The 22,462-nt window shown below is 33.7% G+C and overlaps 1 protein-coding gene across 1 annotated transcript; it reads left to right on the top strand.

Annotated features, from left to right (window-relative positions):
* Window positions 1–4,280: 4,280 nt before the first annotated feature.
* Window positions 4,281–20,058, top strand: shd (cytochrome P450 family 24 subfamily A member shade). Its single transcript, XM_071588001.1, has 9 exons — window positions 4,281–4,373; window positions 5,128–5,329; window positions 6,526–6,716; window positions 8,047–8,503; window positions 10,224–10,431; window positions 11,442–11,614; window positions 13,107–13,185; window positions 15,980–16,183; window positions 19,086–20,058. The coding sequence occupies exons 2-9, from the start codon at window positions 5,130–5,132 to the stop codon at window positions 19,221–19,223; spliced, it is 1,650 nt and encodes a 549-aa protein (XP_071444102.1). The 5' UTR covers window positions 4,281–4,373; window positions 5,128–5,129; the 3' UTR covers window positions 19,224–20,058.
* Window positions 20,059–22,462: the final 2,404 nt, after the last annotated feature.

Raw genomic sequence — 22,462 nt, 5'->3', positions numbered from 1 at the left:
GACCAGAGAAACGTATTCCAGTTAAAATAAAAATTTAGATGCCCTGTTATGAATATCATTTTTGTGGAAACATCGCCGAATATAACCATTGATACAAATAAATATAACGAAATTTTATCGAGGCCAAGGATCCCAAAACAATAGAAAATACACGTATCGTATTAATGATTTATGTGGAAACGCCACCAAATATTTGAATCATATGTATAACTGAGAATAAATTTATATAAATAATGTAAAGGATATTTGTAACAAAGTTCCAACGATCAATAGATTCAACAAATCGCGTTCGCACGTGAGAGATGGTTTATTTTAATCATCTGCCTGCCATCGATGACTCTTTTTTCTCGATTTTTCAGGATGAAATAAGGACAAGAAGACTTCTACAAGGGAAAAGATGCTCAAGGTTAAACTGTCCGCCCTGGACGAGGTGGCACTCATACTCATCCTCCTGCTGCTTCTCGTCAAGGCGTTCGGGCCCAAGCTCTGGCTGGAGCTCACCAAACAACGAGGGAAGACGACCGGTAGGCACCAAGAGGGCACGGCATGCGAACGCGCTCGCGAGACACAGCTGGAGGGGGAAATTGAAACAAGAAGTACCCTCCCGCAACACTCAACCCCATAATATAAGTCAGTCCGCGGTGGCCCGGAAGAGAAAGTTCAGTAGGAAATTACGAAAGATCATGGTTCTCTCAAGGTCATGGCCGTGGGATCGAGGGATGTGTGGAAGGCGGTCCGTTGTCTTAAGCGTATTGTGGAGCGGAGAAGACGACTAGAGGGCAAAAAGCGAGCGCAGGGAATTGATTACGCGAATTTCGGAATCGTGACGAATCGATTCCTGAGTTTCAGATATAATTGCATCTTTCAGATCTGTTATTGAACCCTTGACGGAGTATTGATTCATGAGGTCAATGGTGAAATATACTAATTTGAAAATGGTACATGATAAAATATTTTATTATCCAATGTCAAGGTCATGTTTGGTCAAGGCACTCTCCTTTCGCTCTTAAAACCTCTAAATACGAGTTTTGCTGTGTGGAACCGTTTTGTAGGATTCTCATGGCATATAGGCAAGCATTACATTTTTTCGATATGCTTAAGTACTAATGCTACTACTTAAAAATATTTTTAAAAATAATTATAGCTACACCCTTTTAAATCAAAACTAGGTAAGCGTCGCAAAACATTTTGGCATTCCCGGATCAATCAAATAAAAAAACTGTTATAAAGCTCACACATGCGAAAAGAATCTCATCAGTCAACTCTTCTAATTGATACTTTTTAACCTCTTCTTCAGCGCTAAAAGCAAAAATACTTTGTCTTAAAGAATGTACAGCAACTGAATGCATTTTTGAGAGTATATTCATTCTCGTTTAAACTGAGGGCTCATTGACACCAGCCCCTGTGAATATGTTTGACGTCAAGTGATAACCAGATTTAAGATCTACTTGCTACATGGGCATGAATATTTGTGACGACAATCCAAAGGTCAACGTCGTTTTGATTTTGTTCAAAGCAAAACAAGGCCTTCTATTCAAATAGAGACTTTTAACTTACCTGCATAGAGCGCCATTATATAATACTATTTCAATGGTATCTACAGGAGAAGTTAGTCAATCACAAGAACAAATGTCGCAGGTGTAAGAAAATATTGCATTTTAACCGCGGTAGAGCAACATAACCATTCTGATTATGATTAAAAAATTATTATAAGTTTTTAATAATGACTCCTCTATAGATGTAATTACTTTAAAATGTTATAAGTATAAACTGAAAATCAAGACCGTTAACACTATCACCAGAGTGAGCGAGCAAATGTCAAGTTTAAATGTATTTTAAATCGGCAGCATCTCATTTAAAGCCCTTCAAAGCAGTCGTAACAGAAAGGTTTAGAAATGCCAGGTGATATTTTTGTCCACAATAAAAATAATTGTAGCACAGGTTTGATAGGCATATTGAGACAAAATTAGTTCAATAGATCATTTCTAGTTTTAGAAAAAACTATCATCGTTGACGCTTATCAGCCATAAAATGTGCTTGACGCAACTATAAACTCAATTTCACAACCAGCTCCTTATGCCAAAATATTTTTTATTTACGTCTGGCATCATTTTTCCCACTCATCCTCTGTAACTCTTCGGGCTTACTTCCACCACGAAGACTGATTATGTTAAAAAAGTTCTCGAAAGTATCTTCAAATAAATTGGAGGATAGTAATTTATCCTTCATTTTGCTAATTCGGAATTTCGCACGAACGTCAGATAAGACTTTATCACTCAATTTATGTATTCCTTGATTGAGAAAAGAAGTTACAGTGTCGCCATAACCTAGGCGATTTTGAACGGGCAACTTCCGCAGAAAATCTTTGACGATGGGATTTAAATTTTGAAGTGCAGATTGTGAAAATACTCAGGAAGTGAATATAAATATAAAGATGATAAATATATTTCAAATAGGCACCAGAAATGACACACAAATATGGAATTGGGATCACAGAACATTACGATTAATTATGCATTAACATTTCTTTACATATTTCATACACATCTTTTAATAGCAAGAAATAATGAGCTCTACGGCCTCTCAATAAAGAAGAAAGGGGAAGAAAACTCCAATGGCCGTAAGGATTAGTTGCCAATCTCTCGTCAGACCAATTGTTGTGTTGGTGTGACGGGAATCACGTCAGGGACCAACCACAACCTCTCGACCAGAATACCCTCTGTGGTGGTTTACGGGAGATTAATCCGCGTCAGGGACCAACACACAGCCACACGCACACTATCCTGCCTGAAATCCTTCACGAGGCTGTGAGACCCTGTTAAAGAATTTCAGATGGAGATGGAATCCTTCACGAGGCTGTAGAGTAGACCCCGTTAAAGATTCCAGGATATTCTCAAGCACACACTGGTCGAGAGGTTGTGGTTGGTCCCTGACGTGATTCCCGTCACACCAACACAACAATTGGTCTGACGAGAGATTGGCAACTAATCCTTACGGCCATTGGAGTTTTCTTCCCCTTTCTTCTTTACATCTTTTAATGACTCGATGCCTTTAAATATTCATTAGTCACAGTTATTAAGCCATAATTTTTACTATTTTCTTTATTTTTGAAATTTCAATGGTTTAGAAGTCTGTTCAAATCCCATCAATTATTCAATCGAGTAAGGAATTATGAACATGAATTTCTCATAGAATCCATTTGATGGGGGCTACATGCATTACATGGCCAAACAGCTGCTTCATAAATTTTAAGGAAGATATTTGGTGGCTGTGACTGAAAGCATGTGTTAGCATTTTTCAATTTTACTTTCCATAAAAATTGGTTAGCAATGCTCAAAGAATTCTCAGTTGATTAATACATATTAGTCATATCTTTCTACTTTCATTGCAATTTAATCAAATTCATGTGATTGCATTGGCTGGAATATATATATATATATATATATATATATATATATATATATATCTATATATATATATATATATATATATATATATATATATATATATATATATATATATATCAGTCTGCTGTCTTCAATGGAAAATTCAATTATGCTGACAAATGCTATCATTTTGACTCCAAGCAGACATTGGGAGCAAACATTCTGGGTAATAAGTGATTAACATTGATGTAAAAAAATTATTGCGCTAATTTCATGGTGCTGCTTGGTTTCTGTCCAGTTCATGAAGAGTGGGGTCTAAATTCCTGAGAAGTAATTTAATTTTTTGATGCTCAAATATAACAAGAAAATCTTTAGAAGTTGAACTGATTAAAAATATATGTACAAAAAATAAATGTACCCATTAAGGTAATACCACAAACTAAATGATCTGATATACACGTGAGTCCTTTCCTTCCTTCCACCAAAGAAGGTACCAGCCCACTGAAAGTTTCAAATATAGTGTGTTTTCTTTTTGAGTTTTATGTTTTATTTGTCACATCTGTGCCACTCTAAAATTAAATGAAGGTTATTAGAAGCAGTTTTGTATCAAATATAGTTCTTTGACATCTTGTCTTGGACCAAATTTCCTAAAGCTTTTCCCAAAATTTTAGTCAATTATAATTTTTCATGGCCCTCTAGTGTATTGATATGATCATTCCAGGAAAACTCACAAAGCAATAATCAGTCATTTAAGGTGTGTCCATTCAAATTTACATTTTATTCCACTAATGGTGTGTGTAAAAATTACATTGAAATTATGTCATATTCTTCCAACAGATGAACTTAAGGAAAGTCCTCCAGGAAAAAATAATGGAGTTCGAGACATACCTGGTCCTTGGCCCTCTCTACCAGTGCTTGGAACGAGATGGATATATGGAAGACCTTTTGGACCATATCGGTTGGACAAAATACATGATGCATATGAAGGTAAAGACATCCTGTTCAGAAATGTGGGGCTGAGTTCCTGATATTAACTATTCACAAAAGATCAGCTCAAATGCTGGCGGAAATCTGGAAAGTTGTCCACAGAAAATTTATTTAATGACCAATTAAAACATATAGTATGTATACACCAAATTACAGTTTATGAAATATTGTGTTTCTACTGCTATATGTTAATAATGAGAAATACTTTGGCGACTGAGAAATGGTCATCTCATTAAAAGCATACTATAATAGGGCACAAATTTAAGCTTTTTCCCAAAAATGATAATTTCGTGTCTAGGAAGAACTCATTTCAGAGGATTTGATGGTTTTGATTTTCCTTGGCAATTTAATTCAGCATTATATATGTAGTTTCTATTAAATTGTTATTTATCCACAAGCATATTCTGCTTGTCAGTAATGGAAACATTTGGGAAGTGCCAGAATAAGGAACTTTCCAAAGTAAACACAATACTTCAGGAATATTATTTAGGCTGGGGTTTCTTAAGTTAAACTTCCTTTGAAAAAGTGAATTAGAGCCAACTATTTGAAGAGCTATTCTGAAATACTCAACCATGAGGAACCCACTTGCCACAGTAAGAAATAGAATTCCATTCCAAACTCATTGAACTATGACTAAATAATTTTGTATTAAAAATTCTCCAGGCAATCAACTTGGAATGAACCACTATTTGACATAAAACATGCCATTTTCTTTTGTATTTGGGTTGATATTACCCATGCTATTCTGTTTTAGATATGTTCAAAAGATACGGCCCAATCTTACGAGAGGAGTCACTCTGGAATTATCCAGTAGTAAGCATTATGGAGAAAAGTGCTGTGGAAATGGTTCTCAGAGGGAGTGGAGGAAAATATCCTCTTAGGCCACCTACAGAAGCTACAGCTTACTACCGTCGCTCCAGACCTGACAGATATTCTACCGTGGGCCTAGTCAATGAGTAAGTATAATTTAACATATGCTTAAATAAAGGGTCTGTTTTGAATGAGAGTTAAATTGTGATGTGAATGAAAAATGTCCTAAATTGACAGAAGTTGTACTCTGAAACTAACTAAGTGCAACAATTTAGTGAAAGCATAGGTCAGATGAACACAAAAAAGTAGGTAAATTAAATCCTTAAACCCGTAAGAAAGTTTTTTTATGCATAAATATTCATTTTTTTTAGAAAATAATATTTACTTCTTCTCTGAGAATGCCATTATTTGGTTTGCCTAAAGGAAAATTTTAAAATATTTACAATTTTTGGCCAATTACAGCCAAGAGATTCACTTTTAATACAGTTGAAAGAAGTTAACATTGGCATACAGTATACTAATGTGATGCATTATTATGTACAGGACTTATCTGACTAACCATTACAAAATATTGGGTAAGATATCCAAAATATATAATGATGGAATTTAATAAGATTTGGACAACTTATTCCACTTTCACCATCCTCCATTTACCTCCACAGAGTTCTTCTCAGGATGAATTTTCCAATGGCTTATTCGGGTGTCCTTGAATCACCAAGCCCATGAGATACTGAATTACAGGGAAAATGTTGCATTGATCTAGAGAGAAACTATTTTGTTTTAATTCAGACTGAAATATAGAAGCCACAGATATCAATCCAAAGGTTGGTGCGACCAATGAGGGTGCAGTTTACATTCTCTAATCCCTGAAACAGAATTGGGGAATATTTTTGGCATAAAGATTTTATGAGTTTATGCAGACATCCATTATATTTTTAGTAGATTGGTTCAAGTGAAAGAAGCAGGAATGTGAAAGGGAAGCATTTCTGCAGAATTTGGTATTTTATGGAAGCTTCATGGGCCAGAGTTAAGTGCTCCGAAGACTTTCATCAGCCCATGAGCTACAATTTGATGGACTCTGGCCAGTGTGGCCAAACATTTAGGATAAGGGGTCTTTTGCCTGCTCAATTCAAGCTTCAGTTTTCCAACAAAATTCTGACACCCAGAAAATTAACTGGACATGACACAATCACAAGTTGGACATGTCCGATTTCACCACCCAACATTAACACCAAGATTCTGCTGGACGAGTCTTGCTCAACCACTGCAACAACATTCCTAATTATAATCAATTCCGCTTGTAAATAGGGATGCCTAATTTTTATTATTTTTTCATAATTAGGCAAGGGCCTGCATGGCACCATTTGAGAGCAACTCTTACTCCTGAGCTAACCAGCACAAAAACTATTGCTCGCTTTCTGCCAGAGATCAATACAATAGCAGATGATTTTGTTCAGTTATTGAAACGATCAAGGGATGAAAATAAGCTTGTCACTTCTTTTGAGGAGATAGCGAATTGCATAGGACTTGAAAGTAAGTATCATAAATATTTAGTTAAAATAAAATCTTCATGACTCACCACTTATTTCCATTTCAGGTATAATAAAATAGTGCCTATATTTTAGAAAAATTTTGCCCTTATACTTAGCGTACATCACTTTGCATGCATGTATCTGCTTTTAAAAAGCACTTATGGAGCATTTTTTTCCAATAGAAAAATAAATTACATAGTTGTATTGGAAACTGGAAAACAAGCACTGCATATGTTCCTTTTGTTCAAGGAAAAACCTCTGGAAATACATATACCACATGCTTACACTTTTTTATTATTTGTGATTACTGTTTATTAATACAGCTTATGTGGTAATTATTAATGCGATTATGAAAATCAATGGAAGTTATTGTTCTTACCAAGACTTGTGCTTGAGAAGCTCACTTAAGGCTGAAGATTATTCCTACTAAATGTATTATTTAAATAATTCTTAGGGAAATGCAATGAATAATATACATACAATAACTGACCCTACTGCAAGCCTATATACTAATGTACAAAAATATGCCATGGGAAAATCATCTGATTGGACTAGTTTTCAATCTTAGATCTACCAACTGTCAATCATGGGTTGATTTCTAAAAGCTAATAGCAGACTTTTTTAAGTCCCCTAAAACAAACTGTAACTGTAACATTAGACTTCCTGAGCCACTTTCCCTGTGAATTGAAAATGTGATAATAGCTGGAGAAGAGGTAACATTATTATAAAGCTCGGTATGAGCAAGAAATACGGAGTGTAAACAGCCTTGAAACCTAAATAAAAGGCCTCAGATGTCTTTACCAAGGATCCCTTTTCACTGTGAATTTCTGAAAGGGTTTACACAACCTACACGCTCCCACTTACCATTGTCCACTCCTTACCTCAGTTAGCTGTTTGAAGACTATTAAAAGACATTTAGTAAAACTTTAATTTTTTTAACTCATTGCCATTGTTAGTACCTGGTCTGATTATCTACCATAATTTTTGCATTAATTGTAACCTTAATCAACTAAATTTTATGTATTCATTGACATAATAAATTAAAATATTGTAATGATAAACTAAAAATTATAAAAGTATGAAGCATATCTATTGTTTTCAATTATATTATATATTAAGCATATATAGAGGCTCATGAACTGCATTCCTTGTCAACGTGCCAACAATTATTAAAGTTATTAGAAAAAATATTATTAATAATAATAATAATTCTCAAAAGTATACATATTACCATTATCATGAGAAATGAAATTCACATGAATGTGACGAGTTGCATGGGTAACCTATCAACTTTAAGTAACAAGATTTATATTGAGTTTCTTGGATTCCAGGCACTTGCACATTGATTCTTGGTAGAAGAATGGGCTTCCTTGAGAGGGCTTCCAACATAGCTGACAATAATCAAAACAGAGCTTATCCACACAACTTGATGGAGGAAAACAGCAAACCACTAAAAAGGGACCCATGTGAACAGAAAAAGCAAGATGGGATTAATGTAATTCATGAAAATGTACCAAATGGCAAACATGATTCAGCAATACAGGGGTCTACTGGAGAAGCATTGACAAAAAAGAATACAAGCAAATTGCCTACTGGAAAGAAAGCAGAAAGGAAAAATAACCAGCAAACAGATGGAGAAGAGTGCAAAGACAGAGCCTTGAAATTGGCTTCAGCAGTGAGGGCACACTTTCTAGCTTCTCGAGACACATACTATGGCCTTCCATTTTGGAAGATAGTTCCAACTCCTGCATATCGAAAAATGGCAAAGGCCGAAGGGGAAATCTATGAGTAAGTATTGTATAAAAACCATAAAATAAGTAATCAACCATATGGTTGGTTTGTTCTGTTATTACTGATCCTGTTAATCCTGACAGCATGTGAAATTCACTCATCAGGGTAGGAAAGCCAGTTCCCCTCCTTGTCCCGGTTATGGTTTCCGAGGAACATCTGGTATTCAAAAAATCACATAGTTTGGGTAGACCTGCAGGTGTCCAGAGAGGCTTGCCCAGGAATCGAACCTGGGCCCTCCAGTCAGTAGTCCAATGCTCTATCCCTGGACTACCATGACCCACCAGTAGTGTATAGGATACGTAAAAGAAATGCAGGTGAATGCATAAATATACAGCAAAAACTCTGTCAAATTTGATCATTTAACTTGAAACTCAGAGCAGGCTCGGGCTCTCACCAAAACCATAGGGCTCCAAATTCTTTCTAGCATTGATGAATCTATAGAATTATAAAGAGATACAATGGAATACGTGGAACGTAGGGTATAAAATGTAATTTGAACTTGGGATTTGGTCCTATTACTGACAAGCGTACAATTCCCATGACATTACAGAATTAGGTATTTGCTTGTAAAAATGTTTTAAGCCTACATTTTTTCCCATGTCATATCAGAATTAAGTATTTGCTTGTAAAAATGTGTAATGCCTAACTTTTAATAACACTATGTTCTTGATTTCCATTTCCTACAAAAGGAAAACATAATTTTCCTTGAAACAAGTAAACCTTTTTGCTTTGTCAATAGCTGAAGTTAGATTTCCACAAAATAATTTCTGGTTAAATTCCCAGGGGTGGCAGGATATTTTGCCATTTTGGTCTCCATCTGGGTAAGATGTGGTGAAATATCCTGGTGCACCACACAATCTGCAGGTTAGGGGGTAAATCTGAGGAACCTTGGAAATATAATATCATACGTAGACTAAGAGAGCCATTAGGTTTCTCTCTATACCTATTCTGCCCTCTCAATTTTCAAATTTTCAAGTGTCAAACAGCTAATATATATCACATAAAATTCTAGCCCAAGGTGAAAATGTGATGGGTGTAAGAAAATATTTGAATTTTTCAAAACTATATATTTTTGTCTTAGTTATGGAGTATATATTGATATCGTAAATCATTATTATAGATATAATAATTGCTCATAGATAATCTGACAAGGATGTGAACTATTGAATTGCACTACTGAACAAAAAAGAATATCCAGGAAAATGCCATGTATGCAAGCTGGATATGTTTGACTATTAAGATAAATTTTCCTTAGGTAATCTGTGAAGCTTCATATTCACGCATAAATTACATCGTAAAATAGAAGAAATGTGGAGCAACAAAAATAAGTGAGGTACTTGACAAAAATTTAAAATTATTTAATTCATGTGAGCTTACCCCTTCATGTATAAGCTCTTTGATATTCTATGCATTTCATTTAAATTTGGAAGGACACTGAAGCAAGAGAAATTTCATTAGGTATGAATATTTCATATTTAAGGCTACCATTATTGAATAATTGTATTTCTGGCAAAGTTATATATCATAGGGGCATATCCTTGTAACCAACAAGGCAATAAAAATAGAAAAAATCAATAAAGACATGAATAGATAGGATTGAAAAATTTCATCTTCATGGCTAGAGTCTGAATAAATGTGGAACTAGAAAAAGTAAGCAGGGACATACTGAAACTAATGTCAGATATTAAGTTGACTGATACACATTTTTAACTTCCAGCATCATCTCAGAGTTAGTGGATGCAGCACAAGATAGAGAAGAGGCTAAGTTAAAAAAAGAAATTGTTGGATTCAATGAAGAATCTGATGGAGAGGACACAGACAGAGCTGTCAAGAGTGTTTTTATGTCTGTTTTACAAGCACCAGGTTTGCCACTTAAGGAAAAAAAGGCAGCTATCATAGACTTCATTGCAGCAGGAATACAAACTGTAAGTACTAGTATACACAAATGATAATAGGTACCTTAAAAAAAATACACGGAAAAAGTGCTGGAATTCAAAGTAGAAGGGACAGGAAAATACCTTGATCTTCAGGGGGTCAAAGTCAAACATGAGGCAGAATTCAATAGCAATTCAATTCGTTCACTTTGAGGATTAGTATCTCTCAGCTGCGATCTAACATATATGAAGTTCTATGGACTATGACATTGAAGCTCTTCCCACTAAAGTTAGCATGGAGAATGCTAGACAAAGAATTTCACTTCTCTCCGGTTGTATATTATTCATAAGGCATGATTGGGAAAAGAGTTTTTAAGAAAGTAAGCGGGTAAATACCATCATTTGCATAAGTAGTGCACAATTAGATGCTTGCACTCACAGAAACTTACTCCAGCCTTAGTGGTAAAGAGTGCACCCAGTGACATCGTGCATGCATTGCACATAATTGTACTCCACTCTTCAATGTAGTAGTTTTTCAAGCATTTTCTTATCTCTCTCCTCTAAAGAAAATTATCAAAATGATTAAATGCCATGCTTAATATTCATTTACGTTCATAATGAGTAACAAATTGTCTGAGTTATGTCCACTAAATATTTTAAGCACATCATATAAAGACAGTTAAAACTCAACGTAATTTATGGCTTAATTCTGATTTACTTAAACCAGAGGTGAGGAAAGGAGCACAGGTTAAACTTCAAAAGATGGGACAAAGATGAGAAGGGCACAGGAAGAGAGAGATAAAAAAATCTATGTGAAGAATGCCCTTAAATGGATAGATAAAAATATAAAATAAAGATTGGAGGTTGAAGTTATTCTATTTCACTAGTCTAGAAATCACTACCTGCTTTTACACGTTGGTTTTCCTGTATATATACTACTCTTTGGAAAATGAACATTAAAAATGATAATTTAATATTTAGCAAACAAATTTTTGAATTTTAGTATAAATTTTCCATGAAGATACATATTTTTAATTATGAATTATTATTTTTCTTTATAGCTTGGAAATACACTCGTATTTCTGCTATACCTGATATCGAAGGACAAACAAGTTCAAGAAAGGTTGTTTAATGAAGTGAATGAATTAATGATTGATGGCTCTTCAGCTGAGTTAACCAGCAATACTTTAAACAAAGCAGTATATCTTAAAGCATGTATTATGGAATCCTTCAGGTAAGTAAGTACTTAATTGAAGACACCTATTTAATATGTTTGAACATATATTGTATCTACTTTCATCATTATGCTCCATTTTACAAATTTGGTAGGATCTTAAAAAATGTTCAATTAAGTAGACCTAATGATGGGAAAAAAAACTTAGTTGATAATTCACCTCAAAGAAACATTTATTTGTGGTTGTAAATGAAAAATAATAATTAATAGCCCTCATTCCAACTCTATTAACATTCTAAAATTACAGTTAATTGTTTGATCATACTAACCAGGCTACCAATATTTAGTGATTCATGAACATCAGTCATTCAATAATTCCTTGGAAAATCCAAGAGATGGTGTTGATAGTATCAGAAATTTTGTTTTCAATAAACCTCATCTCTCACTAGTCTGCTGTCTAATTTTCAACTATATCTCATATTTTCATTTCCATATTTGATTGAAGCACTAAACCTATGTTTATTCAGAAAAATTGAAAAAATATGCTTCATGCATTGATTAAGAACTTCTGTTTAAAAGGCTTAAAAGTAAAAGAGATCAATGCCAAGTTGTATGAAGTTAATGGCACACATGTTCCTATGGTTGTGACTATTTACGATTGGGTACATGAGATTAAACATGGCCGTTATTCCACAAATAATAAACTTTGTTTGGGATGTTCAGTGGAAGTGACTTCCTTCGAAATGATTGACAAAATTCAATATGGTTTTCAGTGATTGACCAATGAAAGTTCACGAAATAGTTGAGGCACAGGCATATTGCAAGATAGTGTTTTCAAATTTACCCAAAAAATTGGACATGAAAAATCTTGGCAAGATGGTTGCCACGTTTGCTCACAGTGGAGACAAAGTGCAATTGTGAGGTCAATTTGAAGTCTGGTTTGGCAATCCTGACTAGTTTCTAGATCGATACATAACTGAGGACAAAAGAGTTTTTTGGGATGCATGCTGAATCATCCACATTAATTACTTACAAAAATGAGAAATGATATATGGACTATTATGCATTGTAAATTAAGATTATAGTCCTCATTTGGCAAAGAAAAAAAAAATCTTTTCCATCAAGACAATGCACGGGTGCACCCTTTGCAGTATCAATGGTGCAAATAATGGAATTAAAGTTCAAATTATCACCACCATGTATTCAACATATTTTCCCCCAGTTAATTATTTTATTTCCTATCTTGAAAATATGCCTCGGCAGAAAACGATTCAAGTCAAACGAGTTCATGGGCAACACAGATGCCTATTTTGAGGACCTTCCAGAATCCTCCTTAATGGATGGCTGAAACAAGTTGGAGAAAGTCTGGGAAAAGTATATCACGCTAAAAGGAGATTTTGTTGAAAAATACAAGAATCTACCTGAAATTATTTGTTTTTCTACTTTATCCTGAGGACCTATTGAATGACCCACCTGTATATATCTCGCTGAAAAGAATTACAGCTTACCTTTTCCTTAATAATTTTTACTAAAATGATTAAAATCTTTACAGGGTGCTGCCGACTGCACCATTGGTAGCAAGAATTTTAGACTGCCAAATGAATCTTAGTGGATACAATCTTCCAGCTGGAGTAAGTACAATAAAATTATTCAAATCATGAAAGTGGCATACGTTTTCTTAAAGCTATTTCTCCTCCTCCTGAGGAATTTCTGCATGTTCTCTCTGATAACACCCTTTGTCTTGTGAGGTTGCCAGACCATATATTGCATGGTATACCCATTCTTCTCTCTCCTAGGGGCTTTTTTTCCTTTCTAGTTTTTTTATTCTTCCGTTCTTGTCGCATGTTGATTCCATTTACCTTTGATTTTACTTACTCATTCAGTTATGGAGGTATTTTATATAAATCTCAGAAGTTCTTATGGTTCTTATATACAAATATATATATATACCCGGCAAGTGGAAAGATCCGAGGTTCGAGTCCCGGTCAAGGAAATATTTTTACTCTTGTGATCCGTTCGATTCCGCCTTCCCCACCTTTATTGTGTTCGTCCTTTATATGTGTTCCTATCCCTTTTCCTTATATCTGTTTCTGTATATATGAGTGTTTATTCGCCGTTTGGCGGGATTTCGTGTTTGAATGTGTGTGTGTATATATATATATATATATATATATATATATATATATATATATATATATATATATATATATATATATATATATATATATATATATATATTTTTTTTTTAACCATCTTACTTGCCATTTTTCTTAATATGATTATCTCTGCTGTTAACACACCTTGGTTATGTTTAGTTTGTTTGTGGCGTTATTTTCATGGAATATGCCAAAATAGGCGGCATAACTGCTTTATAAATTTTTATTTTTGTTTCAGGTCATGGGTACTCTTTATTGCATACTATTTAAGTCAATGCCATTCCTTTGTTTTCATTACTTTTTGAGTCATTTCTTGGCTTAGGCATCCATTGCTAGTAATAGGTGTAACCCCTAGGTATATAATTTTCATTACATGATCTATAATGCCATTGTTTAGTTGTAATTTATACCACATTTGATTTTTCATAATGATATTAAAGGGTATTGTAATCACCATGAGTCTTAGTAAAGCTTGTTGCAAGTCATCTTTATTTTCTGCCACCAGTACCATGTCATCTACATAGTGTAGAATATTGATACTTCATACCAACCATTATTCTATAATCATTTAGACTTTTAATCTGTTTTTAGTATTTTCTAATAATGCAAGTAAATAATAGCAGGCTTGGATAGTGTTTTTGTCTAATTATTTTCTTAATTGGTTCACAAAAGTCTCCTTGGAATTTTGATCACTACCTTATTTTCACTATGCCCAGAATTACTTCTAGTCCCCAGAATTACTTCTAGTGAGTGTAGTGTGACTTTCCTTTCAATTAAAATGTCAATAAGGTCTTTTAAAGGAATTCTATCAAGTGGCTTCTCTGGATTCACTAAATATATGGAAGTAAGTTTGCTTTACTCCATTGACTTCTCTACAATGTACATATTTGTCGAATTATGAACATGATGCCATTATATGCTACCATTTCTAAAGCCTTGTTTTCATCTTCTGACTTTATTATTATTTTCTGCAATTATTCTCATAGTTAGCTTTAGCAATGTGCTAAGTAGATTAATTACTCTGTAGTTTTCTATGACTTTTCTTTAACTTTTTAAAAATATAAATATTTAGATATTTTCTTTATATTTTAATGATACTGATTTTATATCATTAAAATAAGATAATTTTATTAACTGCTCTGCAAGCTTCTACCCTCTATATTCTGTCAGTTTATTTATTATTTCATATTTTCTAATTGAGTTTGGGGCCTGTTTTTATGGGGCTGGATTTTTAGGGTTGTTCTTGAAGTTTAGGGTTGTTTTTCTTTAAGTAGTACCTTTATTTATTAAAAGGGTGTATTTCTGTTAAATGTATGTATTATCTATATAATCGACATTACTAGGAATATGTCTTCTACACCAATGAAAGGAGTTTCTTTATTCTGGGGTGAACAGTAAAGTTTGCTATTAATACTAAGTTCACAATTTGCACAGAAGCCCTCTATCATTATTTACTGCTTTTTCTTTTAATTTTTATTCGATTCCTGGTAGAGCATGGTGAAAATTCTTTACTAACTCTTTGCCTAAAGGAGGAATTAGGGACAGATCTTTATTCTCTATAGCATGCAATACATATTGGAGTATTTCCTAGAAACACTCTGTTCATGCTAGCTTTTATTATCCTTAGAGTCATAGGAGAATATTTATTTAGCTTTATTTTTAAAAACTAATGAATTTAGATGAGAAAAGGCTCATGAAATCAGATTAGACCCAAAAGTAATTGGCAGTTAAGGAATAGAATTGGAGACAATTTTGGACAAAATATACAGTTTATTGCTTCTGTAATGGAGGAAATTTCTAATTAAAAATTATTGAAATGCTATTGCTTTAAACTTCTACAGTTCTATAAAAACAATGGAATTATGTTGCATGGAAGATGTTTATATTCACGAAAAAATAATCAAAGCCTTGGGCTGAATAGGAGCTGCTCTTGGTCACTCATGGAAAAGTATCACCCACCGGAAGTTTGCATGTTACCCATTAATAAATACATTTTTACAGCATTTTATGCTTGTACTTAGAATTTTAGGATAGAATGTCAATGGATTAAGCCCACAAGACTGAATGAAGTAGTCCTTGATATGAAAATTTTGAAGATACACTTGCCTGAATGAATACAACTCAAACTCTTTCATTCTAAAAAATTTTAGGATATATAGTTGCATATTGAAAACTACTAACTTGATTTGCTCCATAGAGTAAGTTAACTGTGTGATCATGCTCTTTTACGTTGATAAAATAGAATCAACTTTTAATATTATATTCACAGACTGTTGTTCTTTGTCACACCTGGATTGCCTGTCTTCAAGAAAAGAATTTCAAAAACGCCAGAGAGTTTAGGCCAGAGCGATGGCTCCGAGATGAAGGTGGGGAAGCCAATGCCCCATTTCTAGTGGCTCCATTTGGATGTGGAAAGCGCATGTGCCCAGGAAAGCGCTTTGTGGAACAAGAGCTTCAAGTTCTACTGGCAAAGGTAAAACTATTCATAAGGGGGATAATCAATTAATCAGTCAACTAATAAAGACAAAGAAAAGATAATGTTCTTCATAAAGAGGACTTCTGACGTGAGGTTTCATCATCATCTAAATGGAGAACTACAATATTCTATAATTAAGGGGGATCGGGATGATGCGGTGGCTAACATACAGGCTTCCCTGTAATGAGGGCCTGGGTTCTAATCCTGGAGACAAAAATATTTTTCAGTAGTATCCTGATTTCTACTTGAGGTGCTTTGTGGAGAGCACTTTGGGTGAGTACGACATGCGTCGGATGTTAAACTGTGGACCCCTTGGCACCTTTCGACAAGAGTAGGCTAATCTGACTTCTGGTTTCCCTCCATTCTTCCTTTTCCATCCATCCCTAATGGTGCAAATGACCTTAACTGTCAGTGGCCTCCCATAAAACTACTACTGCTCTATTATTAACCATTGATTCACAGTTATCCATCTATTGAAAGCATGTTTTGAATGGTCCCTAACAACTATTCTGCATCACATATAATGTTGATTTGCCCTGTATTATTTTCTTTTCCAGTTATTCATACTTTCTACCTACAGTATGCTATTCAAAAAGCTTTTCCTCTTTCTTCCACCCTTACCTAACATTTTTCCTCCACCATAGCTATAAATAGTCCAGTATCTCCCAATATCTTCTCCACCCAGTGTTTCAGCCTTCTTTGAATTTTTCCTAGTAACTTTTCCTCTTCTCCCGCCATATTTAAAACTTCATCAGCAACCTTCCTTCCTATCCAATTTAAGTATTTCCTCCATTTCTATTTCTCAAAAGCCTCTAATATATGTTCATCTTCTTGTCTCAAAGAGCATGTCTTGGAACCATATACCTCTGCGCTCAATCGTCAAATCTTTGCATTTTGTTATGAACTTAACATAAACAAATTTGTTACATTGATATTTCAATTTTTATGGCAGTTGGAACAGTAGTCTTAACAATTTATACATCCCAAGGTGGGTACACTTTGCATACAATGGTAAACCAAAATATATACAACCACAAAAATGAATGCAATCAATGCCTTTGTTGCATTTTTGGGGAAAGACTTCATGCTGTTAGAGAAATTTGGCACAGGAATTTAGTGTATCAACTTGATCTGAGTTCAAATGCATTATTTCAGGAAATGGTTTTTTTTTCATAATCACATTCAACCTCTTTGCGCGAAATAACATGCTGATTTACAATAATACTGACCTATTTGAAAAACTATTTTTAATTATTTTCAAGTTTGCAGTTACCAATATGATTTAACCTGTATTCTTATCATTACTGTTGCTCGCCACAAACTGAGTAAAAATCATTCTAGATTAAACTAAATTCACCTTTGAAAAGATCATTTTCCTCAGCTGCAGCATAACTCAAAATTTTATTTTACTTAAAAGAATGTGGAGTTGTCATGAAATCTCCAAATAATATGATCATGATATTTTCATTATTCATTAAATCTCTAAAGAAACTCCAATAACTTGCAAAGCTAAAGGAGGACAAAAAGAGCTAGAAAATGATGAAGACCCTTAAATTTGTGCAAAACATTATCCAAAAATTGAAACCCCAAGTCACTTTGTTTTTGATTTGATAAACGTTTCATAAAAATGACAATTTGGTAAAATGAGAGTGCATCTAATTCTAGAATAAATTAAGAAAATTTGGATGCATTTTCCCTCCCAATTCTCCTCCCATTAGAGTTATAGTCTTTCTTACTCTCAAATTTCAGCCAGACTCAAAAATTGTAAATAACCTTCACTTTGATATCCAATCACCCATACTCAAGTGATAACTATTGGTTCCTTATGTTTCAAAAAGTCTATTTTAACCTTTCCTTCATCGATAGGTACCTATTTTTATATTTTGATGTAATAAAATGCCTGACAATGATTATATCTATTATGAAAGTGTCTATGTAACAGTAAGTTGGTACATAAACTTAAATGTATTTAAGAAACATTTTGAGCAGCATATACAAGCATCAAAACAGTTGATGAATTTATTGTGGTGAAAGTATTGTGATACTCTTCTTTTGAAAGATAACACAATCTAAAGTTATTTTATTTTCTTCGTTATGCTGGAATTCCACCATATCACGCCTGAAACTACTCAATTTAGAGCAGTCTTTTTGACAACCTCTGAAAAGTTCCAAAGGAATTAATTGGATCAGTTACAATCTAAAGAAACTTGTTTATTTTACATACTGAGTGTCCTGACAAAATATTATTGCAAACTTTATGTGCATATGGTACATCATTGGCAGATTTTGTCAATTTAAATATTCTTTGGGATATGATCTATTGTGTTATGCATCAAATTGAAATTATAATTCTCATTACAGACACAAAAACATGGTGACACAACTAATGGGCTAAATAGGTACATATGTTTCAGGCACTAGGTATGTGCTTCCTTCAGTGTTCAGTAATACATTATTATGTTGACATTACAGAATTGACTTTTTCAATTGCCGTATTCACCAGTAATGGGTATATATTGAATATTCTTAACTTTAGATCACGTTCCTCAAAGTTTTTTTATAACAATGTCTGCATGTAGGGTACGATAATTTTAAGTATGAAAGATTTGTTGGATTATATTTTACACAACTAACTGCAAAATAAGCTAATGGATGTCGTACGTTATTATTTATTAAGTCATGGATTCTCATTTATAAGTACCTATACAATTGTGGCAAAACTATGATTACTTTCTCTCAGACATTATTTATCATTGCATCTATATGAATATAGCTGGAGCAGGTTATCCAGAACTAATTAAACTGTATATTTTAATCTGGTTAGCATCAAACAATAGGAATAATAAAATAATAAAACAATTGAAATCCTAATATAATCTCTCTTTTCTTGTTTTTGCAGCTCATTCGTGAGTTCCACATTGAATTCCCAGAAGGAATGAGGTTACAGTTTGAATTCCTTCTTTCTCCTGGAGAACCAGTAAATATAAAATTTCATGACCGGGAGGCTACAAGTACTGATGGTAAAAACCAAAGATAAAATACAGTTGACAATGCTACTAAATAGACAGTCAACATAAACTACTTACCAGGAATAAAAAGTTAAAACTATGTGGAAATTGCCATCTAATGGGAGAAATGAATTATACAAGTCATCTGATCATACTAACTGACCATGGTACTATTAATGTTAGGAGGCCATCGCAACAAACCATAATTGTTAAATTAAAGGATGTGCTTAATCGGTCGAGACATTCAGGCAGTTCAAGAATAGAGTTGGCGAAATATAGTTGACTAAAATTTGAAGACCATACTGGCTAAATTTCATATGTTTGAATGAGAGCATGTGCACCTTCCATGAAATTTCCCCATTCTCTTCATGGAGTATTTAACAATCTTGCATGTATTTGAAGAACTGGCCAAACACAATGAACTTGGTATATAATCAATGGTGATATAACTATGAACTCAACCAAAGTTTTTATTTAAACAATTACTGTCAATATAAATGCATGAAAACAAGCTATTATGTGCAGTGATTGAGAGGAATATTTATTCAAATGGTAATAAATGTAATATTTAATGAAGGTGAACATTTGATAACCATTTGCTTGTTTTCTTTTGAAATGTTTAATTAGAGGCCTTTCAAAATGAAAGCTAAGTACTGTACTTGATATTTCTAATGTGACTCTATAGTCATGCCATAATGGTAAAACCATTCTCTGAGATGAATGACATTTGGTCTTTGTAGACCTTGATGTGAATAATTGTATCTACTTGAAAATGTGTATTTTCTGAATCAAATACTTCATGCTAAATGAAGATAATGATGGGACTGAACATGAGTGAATCATATTTTTACATTATTGTAAAGTTTTGAGCTTATATTTTACAATAAAATTCATAAATGCATTTATTTTTATTTTTTAAATATTGATTTTGATTTCACCAGTGACAGATAATATATATACTTATATCACGATTTAACAATAGCTATGATATGTGGGGAGGAACTATGTGTATATGCTATCCACTAACTCCGCATCAGAGCTTATGCAATCAACATACCTGCGGAATGAACGCATATAAAAGAATGGAAGGTACCCAATATCAATTACTGTACACTTGAACGTAAAACTTAAAGAACACTTTAAAATCCATTTCTTTAGAAGGCACAGCGTTTGAGAGAAAATTCGAGGACATGTCATGGCATTCGATCACAACTATAAGTCTTTCTCGTCTCTTATAGGACCAAATACACACGTTAATAAAATTGGCGGTCTTATTGTTCAGATATACGAAAGAATTACATGTTTCACACATCTATCAGAATTTCACAACTTGTGTGGTTTCAAAATTAATACTAACCTCATGATATTCCTTATATGCCTTCCTTATATTCCTTTTATGTGCATGCCTAAACGGGTCCATGTTTTAAACACAACACACCGACCAGCTGGATACGACGTTTCTTTGACTCCTCCGAGTTTCTGCATTGAGTTTTTAAAACGCACTAATACATTAATCAAAACTTTAATGTCGTCCTTCGAGGGAATAACCAGACCCACGATTACGGTTACGAAGGCCTACTCATATTATGAAAACTTTATGAACTTGGCGGCGGTGTGGTTATGAAGTTACGCAGATGGCGTTAGCGGGTTAAGATCATACCGCGAATAGACAAATTGATGCTCATTGGGGAGTTTGTTAATTATATTTTCGTCTCACGTTGAAAATCAAGTGAGTACTCTAAAAATTTGGAATATGTACAGAATGAAACTGAATAAAATAAATAATTAAAGACCAAACTTATTGTAAAAAATATCAAAGGTGTTTTACTGCTCACTAAATGCCCAAATACCAATAGTGCAGGTGTTACTGACTGGGTGGGCAAGGACTAAAGAAGTTTTCTCATTAATCATTGCCGTTTTCTGTGCATTTTTTGTTTCTAGGCCTCTGACATTTTTTCCAGCCTATATTTCTTCAAATTTAAATGGCCGAGAAAAGAAAATAAATTATAGCGTCAATGAAATTTGTGAGAACGCCAAAAATCGAAGGCGGAGAGGGAGAGGGTTTCTACTTGTACCCTTCTGTCGACTGGATCTGAACCCCTAGTAAGATCCTAATATTCGAGGTTTTAGCTTCTTATCCTCCCGTATTGGGTTTGCAAACACAATGTCGAAAAATCTTAAACTTACCTTCACCCTTCCCTCTCGTTCTTCAGTCAGAATAAGTTATCAATAATAATAATCTTTATTCATCCATACTTTGGAGATATCCATGAGGATAATGTCGTTAAACAGTACAATGATATAAGATATACCACAAGGAGGAAGATCGCTAGATTTTCTCCCTCATTTACATAACTTGCATGGCTAATGTAGATACACAGTGTGTCACCCATTGTTTACACTGAATGGTTCAACATATGTTTTTACATTTTAATATTTATTAGGACGAAATATATTTGCAACCATTAGCTAACATTTTCATTTATAAAATCCCGATGGCAGTCTGATAAAAAGAGCTTCGTTGCATATGAGGAGGACTTAAATGAATTCGTTGGTTTGAGGTTCTACTTTGTGAAAATTCATGATCCTAAATAAATAAACTTGGTATTTTTTCAGTGAGGACTGAAATCCTCATATTAAGAATATATCTACTGGCTAAGACTCGAATTTGGTACGCAGAACTGAAAAGGTTATATGTTGTAACTAGATAGTCGCATTCAGTATTTTACTATATTTTAAATTAAGGATTATTAAATCGAACATCAAAGAATTTTTTCCTTCAAAGTGCGTTGCCAAAAATCTACTGTACGCGATATCAGATTACTTACTTATTATTATAACTACTCTGTATTGAAATTTGTAATAGGGAAATATTTTCCCGTAATAAATAAATTATAGTATAACTTAAATTATTACGTCACCAGATACCGTGGCTCACTTTTAAAATTTAATATAAATTACTAATGCAATTTATATTCTGGCAATAAAAAGTCGGGTGTGTTATTGGCTATACAATGGGCAGCTACGTAATGCCCACTGGTAGAATAATTATGACTCCGACCCACTGAATGTTTTCATTCGTTTACAACAACCGGAAATTTAATTTTCTTCTGCATCAGCCACACAATTTGGCGATTTTTTCTAAATTCCTGGATGGATTTTCGGAATTATGCTGAAATAGCTCTCGGAATGGTGGACTATGCTCCTATGATCAATTGTGGGGTTGGAAGAAAATCATTTGAAAATATAGTTTCAAATGAAAAAAGGA

This window comes from Hetaerina americana, unplaced genomic scaffold, assembly GCF_022747635.1.
Source record: "Hetaerina americana unplaced genomic scaffold, ioHetAmer1.1.p SCAF_3, whole genome shotgun sequence".
In the NCBI taxonomy this organism is placed as follows: Eukaryota; Metazoa; Arthropoda; class Insecta; order Odonata; family Calopterygidae; genus Hetaerina; species Hetaerina americana.
This window is presented reverse-complemented; position numbering and strand designations above follow the sequence as displayed.